The sequence below is a fragment of the Drosophila eugracilis genome, unplaced genomic scaffold, assembly GCF_018153835.1.
Source record: "Drosophila eugracilis isolate 14026-0451.02 unplaced genomic scaffold, ASM1815383v1 contig_1197, whole genome shotgun sequence".
Classification (NCBI taxonomy): domain Eukaryota; kingdom Metazoa; phylum Arthropoda; class Insecta; order Diptera; family Drosophilidae; genus Drosophila; species Drosophila eugracilis.
In genome coordinates, this window is record NW_024571981.1 from 1,853,104 (window position 1) to 1,862,263 (window position 9,160).

At 41.9% G+C, this 9,160-nt stretch overlaps 1 protein-coding gene across 1 annotated transcript; it reads right to left on the reverse strand.

The window, feature by feature from the left end:
- Window positions 1-772: 772 nt before the first annotated feature.
- Window positions 773-7,741, reverse strand: LOC108103653 (receptor-like protein 32). The gene is given in 5 exon segments (XM_017209252.2): window positions 773-938; window positions 6,289-6,632; window positions 6,699-6,805; window positions 6,807-6,839; window positions 6,841-7,741. Coding segments are annotated over 5 exon segments (1,356 nt in total). The 5' UTR covers window positions 7,687-7,741; the 3' UTR covers window positions 773-912.
- Between the last annotated feature and the right edge of the window lie 1,419 nt (window positions 7,742-9,160).

The window sequence follows — 9,160 nt, forward strand, 5'->3', positions numbered from 1 at the left end:
TGGTCATAAATCCAAATAAATAACTAACGACAAATGTTGTTATTGTTGCCTGCGTTCCTCGGTGTTTTCCCATTGTGTGATGATGAACAATGCAGCGGCAACAATTATGCGGGGCATTTGGGCAAACCGAAAAGCTGAAAAGGACCAACTAATGCAAACAATAGTTGAATGTTTGCCAGTTATTTCATAGTTCTCATATATGACAGACAGCGAGAAAGGAGCAAACACACACAAGGGAACTAATATGGGGAGGGGGTGGCACTGGAAAGGTAAACATCCAGGGCGACGGCAAAAAGGATATCGCGTGCCAACAAAAAATCACCATGTAAACACACATCGCACACAAAAGGCGCGATACTGGAGAAAGCTTTCAGGATTCTCAACCACCCATTTCTCCCAGCCTTTAACACCCACCCACCTATTTCCATTTCCATTGCTAAAGCTACATGTGTACGATAGTCGCCTTTGGGCTCCAGGATCCTGTTGTTTCTGTTCTGTTTTGTTTTATTGTGATTTTTATGCCAGTCGTTTTGTTTTGGCATTTTTGGCAAATATTAGTTCCATACTCCTGCCACGGATAGCAAATGGAATGCCATTGTGTGTCGTTTGCTTTTCTGCAGGGCTAATAGCTATGATTGCATGAAGATACTCACCCATGTTTTGGGGGCTCTTTGATAGTTACACTGGAATTATCGAGAACCAGAAATTTCGATAAATTTATATCTTTTTTTAGTTTTATCCAGAAAAAGAAACTTCCCATTAAACCAACCAAGAAAAATGAAACACTTTATTCTATGCTCACTCTCATTTCAGTTTATTTTAGTCTCATAGTTGTTGTAAGCATAAAAAATCATAAATCCATATGGTTGCTAGTGTGCTGATGCGTAACATCCCAGTGAAGCGTTTGGGACCTTAGGGTTTTTCTTGCATCTCGGCATCTGAAAGTGCAAGATTATTAAATTAGATACGTTTTTTGGTAAGCTTGTTGAGTCAATTATAAGTTAAAGCGTCTGTGCAGCTCATGCAAGCCAGACACAATAATTACCAGACATTTATATTAAGTTTAATTGCATACATGAAGCAAGTATGAGCTGCCATCCAATATGTATGCAATATGTAAAGCGTTTTATGATTTATGCAACCCCACGAGCTCCTCAAACCCAGAAACAAAATCAACAAATCATTTTTCTGGCCAACGCTGACAGCTGCAATTTTTCACTGCTACTAACTGCGAGCCTCTGGAAGTCATGCAACATTTAACCGGCCAAAGTAGAGTCCAACTTTAAAATGTTGCCCCACCCCGCCGTATAATTCCCGACTCCCCTATATACCCAAAAGCCACCCCCACAATGTGAGTGCACACAGACTCCCCTCAGTTCCTAAACCGAATCAATTAAATTCAATTAAATTTGAAAACCACAAGCCAAGTGCATAACCTTATGGGTCAGTGCAAGTGCGAGTGCAAGTGCAGGATACGAGGATACACCAATTGTTCTGTCCCCACACCACTTGCAATCCCCAAGCTTAGCTGTCAATCTTTTTCTAATTGAAATGCATACACAGACTCCCAACACAAATTGCCTACGACTCGAGTTTCGCTCCACAAATTGACTTTTACGCATAAACAATTGAAATTCTCCAGCTGGGTCTTAACCTTATCCCCCCTCAATAGAACTCAAACCCTTTTTGTGGCAAAATCAACAAGTTAACTGCACTGCCGCCTGTCATTCAAATGGAGATGGCGAATTGACCCCTCGGGGGCTATATGGCATTCTGTGTTTGGTTTCTCACTGTCTAATTGACTTGTGAATGGAGTTTGGAATTTGATTTGCCTCGGGTTTGGGGTCATTTGAAATTTGAAGGAAAATTCATGGTTCTACAATTTTAAATTTCAACTGGAATTGAATTTTTCCTACAGAAATTGCTGCTTTCGCCTATATTCATAGTAAAGCATATCAATGGGATTGTATATTCAGAGAGGCTTAAGTTTTTGCAAATTTGTTTAAAGGAAATTGAGCTTTAAGAGCTTTAAGAAGTGATTTAGAAATCTCAAAAATCGATGAGCATTTTGCGTTAATTGGCGTACATAAATTTTTTTAGATCAAGTCTCACCGTTGGTTTCAAACAGAACGTTGGATGCTTCAACTTCCTCATCGTGGCGAGCAACATTCTTCAATTCTCCCTTGGCAATAGACACCTTGTTGTCCACAATGTCTTCCATTTTTTGCACCACAGTGGCCTGTTCGCCAGTGGGTGAACCAATACCCACATCGCGGCGAGCAACCTTCTTCGATTTTCGCTTAGCGGCGGACACTTTGTTGTTCTCCATGGCTTCAATTTTTTGCTCTTCGCCAGTGGGTGCATCAATGGCCAAATGTCGGCGAGCAGCCTTCTTGGATTTGCCCTTAGCGGTAAATACCTTATCCACCGTGGCTTCCATATTTTCCACCACATTGGGCTTTTCGCCAGTGGCTGCATCAATGCCCACAGAGCCGGAGGGCAACTCAGTGCCTTCTCCTGAATTTTTTGGCTTCTTTGGTATCTTGGGAGCTGGATGGATGTGTGGACGTCATTAGCCCGTACACGAACCCAAGGAACGTCAAAGCCCTTGCGCTCCCATCGCTGGAACAGCTTGAAAATGGCATACGATCCTAGGTTTATCATAGAAACCTCTTCATGGAATTCCTCATCTTCTGCCTTGTTAGTTTCGTTGGGCTTTCTCTGAAGCTTGGCCGGCTTCGGACTCATCTTGGCAATAATGACGTCACGCATTGCCCTTTCGAAGGCAGCGTTTTTGGCACACGACTTAGTAAAACCCTGGCCTACGTACTTTTTTGAATTGACCATGACTGTGGCTACGAATGTTCCGTCCGGAGATTTGACGATGACAACATCGCCAATCTTCACGTCCTTCATCTCGTGTAAGCACATTATTGCGTTCTTCGGCACCATAGTCTTACGTAACTGAAAGTTTCGGCGCAGGTTTTTGATCCGATTGCGTTCAGATGGCTTGAAGATATTCTTGAGGGAAAACTTGCCTCGAATTCGGCTGCTCTTCTCTTTGTTCTTTTCGGAAGGATCCTTGTTGGGTCCCGCTTTCTCGGACAACCCATCAATGGGCTCTTCATTGACGATAATTGGCTTTGGCATATTGAAGGCAGTGCCGGAAGCCAATGGAGCCAGTGGGTTGTTATCACTCACCGGAGGAACCTGATGCTCTTGGACTTCAGTGGCCTCCATCGAAGACTTGGCGGAGTCGGTAGAGACGATAGATTGGCTTTTAGCTTCAGCTTGGTTCATCGTAATTTTTTTTTTCTTCCGGATTTTTGCTAACGTCAGTGCACTTCGAGAATTGATTTGAAAGTGGGAACGTTTATCGCTAAGCTTTTATACCTAATTTTTCATAGCCTACCATGGTCATATTGAAATTTGGTTTGTTACGTATTTAGAATTAATATATCAAACTTAGGGCTTTCAAAATACATACTTTAAAAAATTCTTAACAATGTTCACAGTTTGAACAGAAAGGAGTTCTGCCGTGTTAACCTTTTTCAACCCGAACATTTTTCACATTCCCTTCACTCACAATTTTTGCATAATATTTTCTTTAGCCCTCCCGCGGCGCTTTCGTTATCATTCCCCTTAATTAATTAAAAAAGTTGTTGCACCTTTTTCGGGCTCTCTTGTTTTTCGGCGCAAAAAAATGTGCAAAATTTTTATTTCGCACATGCGAAATTAGCGCTCCTGGGTCTGCATGCCTTGTTAAAATATTTGCAAATATTTAAATTGACATTTTTCCGTCATGTTATGACTATGAACAATGTCAATTTAGCTGGATGCCTCAAGGCCTTAAGGTTTTTTCTCCATTCCTTGTTGGTATGCCCTTGTTTTTTTGTGAGTTTAAAACTTCAACGATGGAACACTTAAAGCTGCATTTGCAAAATGCCCGCACACACATCGACCAACTAATCAAAACAAATTCAATTAAACGACACACGACAAGCCACGGCTCGGATCGGATCGTCCAAGTGGGATACCCTCACTATACATATGGATGGAGAGGATAGACCCCGACTCTCCGATGCAGCCTCCTTTGGCTTATCTGGCAGCACAATCCATTAAAATTGCACATCGTTTACACCAAAAATCAATTCGCCAAAGCATTTAGGCATTACAAATGCCAAGCCAGCCACTGGAGCTAGTCTGCGCGGGACCGGAGTCCAGGTTTTTCGGGATCCCGCTTCAAACTGAACGTTGATGCCCATAAATTTCGCATACGGCCCTCACTCTTTTCTTTTGGTTCTCTGTTTGTTTTTTGGCTTAGCTCTGGGAGACCGGAGTGTGAGTCTGGGTCTCGGTTTGCAAGGCTACCAGGCGATAAACGCAGCCCAGTTGGCATTGCTTTGAAATGTATCCGCCAGATACGAGAAGTACAAAAGCTGCATTTGTGGAGAGCCAGTCGATGTCTGGTGGCCAGTTGTTGTCGCTGGTCAGTTGTATGCAGAGGTGGGTCTATAGAATGCTAAGGGGGTTTGAAATGGAATATATGCCTTAAATGCCATTATATTTTCGGAATTTTAAAGATAAGGGGGAGCCCCTTTGGCTATGCCTCTGGCTTTGGGTTATGTTTGCAGGTCGCGCGACTCCTCTAGGGCGGAGTGTCCAAATGATTGGATTAGTTAGCTTGGTTCAAAGCAATTTTTGGGGGTACCACTAAATTAGTTTCACATAAAGCACGATTGAGTGTTTAAGAAGACAAAGGAATTCAATTGATTTCATTCTTATTCCTATACAGCTATATGTTATTATTAAATATTATGCTTTTATGTATGCATTTTTATTGTATAAATACCCCTACTAATCCCTGAACTTAATCTCAAAATCCCCCATCTCTAGAACATTAATCGTTCTGCTTTATTTGGACGGACCCCTCGAATGTCAGTGTCAACTCATGTCCGACAAATTATGTCTATCGGAAACGCAGAAAGCTTAAAAAAAAAAAAAACCTATAAAGAAACCCGAATCCAATGTCGTGTATCAACGGCAGCACAAATGCATGTGGAACGCCGGTGGATGTCGGTGGTGTTCGGTGGCGTCCAAAGTGGTTGGTCAGTGGTTCACTTCGATTCCAGTGGTGTCAGTTTGTCGTGCGTTTTATTAGTGGCAACCCAAACAGCACATTGAGATTAGAAGTCCGCCGACGACTGACTGAGTAAGTGAGGCCATGAGTTATGGCCTGCATTAAAGCGCATCAAAAAGAGTTCAGAAAAATGCAAAAAAAAAAAACAGACTCTATAATGCCACCCATTAGGTTCTTGAAATGGGTGACAACTAAGGAAGACGTTAAAACTAGAAGTTCACCTAAATTATATTCATATTGTATTTTAAACGACTTGAGAAAGGGGTTATTGGGGTTATATCATTGTATTTAATATACATGTAAGAATATTTCATTTTATATAAATATTTATAGGTATTTTTATCAATTGAATTATTTTAAGCACCCATTTAGGACGCTCAGAAGTCTTGACGCCACCCCAAAGAACTTATTTCCCGTTTATAGAAATTTACATTTGATTGCTGTTCAATCTACTGCCATCGCTGGCAGCCCACAGAGTTCAACATGTGATATCCTTGACATTTATGAGTTTTCAGCTCTGTGGGACCCCCTCTTCACTGCACAGTGTTACATGTTAGATCAACAATAAGAAATGTCTGATGAGATTTGCATAACACTGAAACATTTGCTCATGACTTTCTTACTTCCCTGTTGCTTCTGTCAGTATCTGGATTTTTTGTATCATAACTGATAGCAATCTAAAATGCTTTTTCGCTTTCCCCTCGCAACCCGCATAATTCACTTGATTTTCCTCATCTGACTTTCACTTACAATCCATTTCAGCAGCCCTCCGAAAAATAAAGGAAGACAACATTAGGCCTTATTACATTTGACATGTTGCTCCCTGGAAAAAGTTTTCGTTCATTTTAGTAGCAACCCACCCCTTGGCTACAAATCAAAAGATAAATTGTTTTCTTTCATGATTTATATATAAAAATGTTTTGTTGACTTCGCACCAAACTCCAAGTTTCCTCTCTTATCATCGTCGGCGTTGAAAGCGAGCTACAAATATTAATATTGTTTGTATTTCATGCGCTTTCTGCTTTTTATTTCGTTTTCAATTTGGCAATGTCGAAGTTGGGAAGGGGAGTCGCATGTCAAATTTAATATAAATTATTGGCGAAAAATTATTGGAGTGGGATAGAAAGTTGTATTTTTTCGTTACTTACATTCCTTCCAGGGACCGTCTTTATTCAGCTGATATTCTAAGGCCTTCTTGGAGAGCACATCCTTCATCTTTGGATTGGGCTTGTTGCAGTTCTCCGAGTCGGCAAAGTGGTCCAAATACTCATCTCGTTTGCAGTAGATGCACACCCCGAAGATATGCTCCTCCTCGCAGATTGTGGCATTGGTGGATCGGGCCCAGTCGGCATTATTTTTCGCTGCCCTAAAGAGTTTGCCCACATAGATATGGGCCGTTGGTATGGATGTAAAGGCATTTAGAGCTATGGTGGTTATCGGATTGTGCTCCAAGTTTAGCACCTGTAGGTTCCTTAAATTATCAAAGAGACCGCTGGAAATAGAGATCATATTTATGATTTTAGTATGTTTTGTTTTTTAATAGTTTAATCTAACTCACCTCTGAATGCGATCCAAGTTGTTGAATGCCAAATGTATCTCCAGAAGCAGAGGAGTGTTCCGGAATAGCTGATCAGGCAGCCTGGCAATATTGTTCTTCTCCAATCTTCAAAGTAAGTAGATGTTTCTGAACCTTAAGGAAAGTCCTTGCTCAAATAACTAATGTTACTCCTTATTCCAATGTAGGCCAACTTTTCCGACATCCAGAACAATTCAGTTGGGACATTATCGCCGCAGTTGAAGATCTCAATCGACTGAAGATCGGTCATGTGCCAGAGTTCCTGTGGTCCAAAAGCAGACATTTCTACGCTGCTATTCTTGGCATCGCAGTCGATCATCAGGTTCTTTAGCTTAGACTGTTTGGCAAATATCTCACCAGATACCTTGGCCAAGTTCTTGACTACAATTTCCAGATGCGTAAGATTTTGTAGGGGATGCAGAATGGAACCGGGTAAGTCACTACTTCCTTTCAATGACAGTTGCTTAAGTTCCGAAAGGTTTTCCAGAAAGTTCGGTGGCAATGTGGACTTAAAACCAATGATCGAAACCTTTTTGAGGGCCTCGTGGTCCGTGTAATGCTGCTGGAGAACCTCTCCTCGATCGGGTTTCTTGGGATCAAAGTGATTGAAGATTTCCAGTTCAGTGTAGTTATGTACACCAAGTTTACTGAGTACGTATTTGATACTCTGGGCATTAGGTATGGCGCAGTTTTGAATGATCAATGACTGGATATTGCCGACTTGTAGAGGGGGAATATAGCCGTAACCTCTGGCATCAAAGATGCTGCAAGTGATGCCAAATAACTGCACAGTATCACTAAGTAACTGGAGGTTTTCGCACTTGATCTCCTGATCCTGGCACTCACAGAGATTTGGCTCCTTGACCAACGCTTCACAGCCCGCTTTAGTCACATAACTATTTGTGATCACTGTGGCATTTTCCTGCCATGAGGGCGCAATTAAAGACAGGAAAATAAGTAGCAACCACATCTTTAGGCTGTACTCCCGAGCAGACTGATCGCTGTAAGGCTAAAGCAGAGGATTTTAAAATTAGTTTTTACGATACAGCAGCTGCTCCTGAGGCAGCACCTCTACTTTACTACTACATCTTTCTCTTTCGGTCTGGATTTCCTACAGGTAGCACGCATTTCCCTGGAAGTGATGTTGTTGCTGCGTTTTTCCTTCTAGCCAAAGACACCGCCCCCCATTTTACACCCAAAGGCCGGCTGCCATTTTTACACAAATTTGATTACCCGGTGCCAGGCGGTCAGGTAAACCCCTTGCAGTCCGTAGTAGCTCGCTTTTCGCTTTACCTGTTCGGTTAATGGTCCATAATTTACTACGCAACTCGCCCGATTTGTGCATAATATTAAACCATTTTGAATTCGCCTTGCAACAAAACTCAAAAAAATCATACGCAAAAAACAACCAAAAACAAAAAACTGCAAACAAAATGACTTTAATTGCCATTTGCGTTGCCTTCGGTGGAGTTATTTTTTATTGAGGACCGAAGGGGGTTTTTGGGGAGCGCAAGATGATCTGTATGTAAAAGCAGCGGCAAAAAGAGTTGGTTTGATAACAGTTGAAAATGCGCGATTTTACATACGAATCGCAGGCCCAAGATGGAGAAGCGAATGGAAGCGATCTGGGAAAGGTTGGCATAAAAATGGGACAGTGGGTTGGATTGTGGTATTAAAGACTTAATTTCGAGTTAAATGAAAACTAATACGAATAGCATAATAATATTCTGATATAGAACATGATAAAGCAACCAGTATACCATTTAGGAAATCACTAGCTAAATAGCAACTAACTTTGTAAAGAGGTCTTTTAAGGAGCAAAGGGTTCTGTAAAGATTCAACCCACTGTGCCTCCTACCCAGTTTTATTCATATCGAGCTCTTCCCACTTCATCTTCAAACCTTATCCCCACTCTGAACATCCTGAAGTGCAATTTAAGTCTGGAGCGCTGTTGATCTCATATCTTGTGCTCAAAACTGGGACTTGGAGTGGCTGCTTCTGCTCGATTCCGAACAAATTACAATTCATTCTGGTTTTCAGTTTCATTACAAATGCAAAAATGCAAAATGGCAAGCCGGCCATTATCTCAGAGAGCCCAGGATGGTATGGTAAGGCATGGGCTGGGTTGGGATGTCTGTCTGTCTGTTGATCGATGATCGCTGTGGCCGCCGATGATCAAGTTTTGTGTATCGTTTGAGGCGTACATGCGTAAGTGCCTTTGATCCCCGCACTTCCCTCAATGATCGGCCCTCCTCCTGTAGCAGTTGCATTCACAGATCGGGGCCAATGCATTTGAATTTGTCTGGCCGGCAGCCAAATCGATCGACAACCAATCAGCCCCAGTCCAGTTCGGTCAGCCATCATGCCAGTTTGCAAGTCTGCCAAGCGTGCACTCAGAGAAATTGTTTATATATTTTAAATTCAATATTAAATTCAAGCATCTT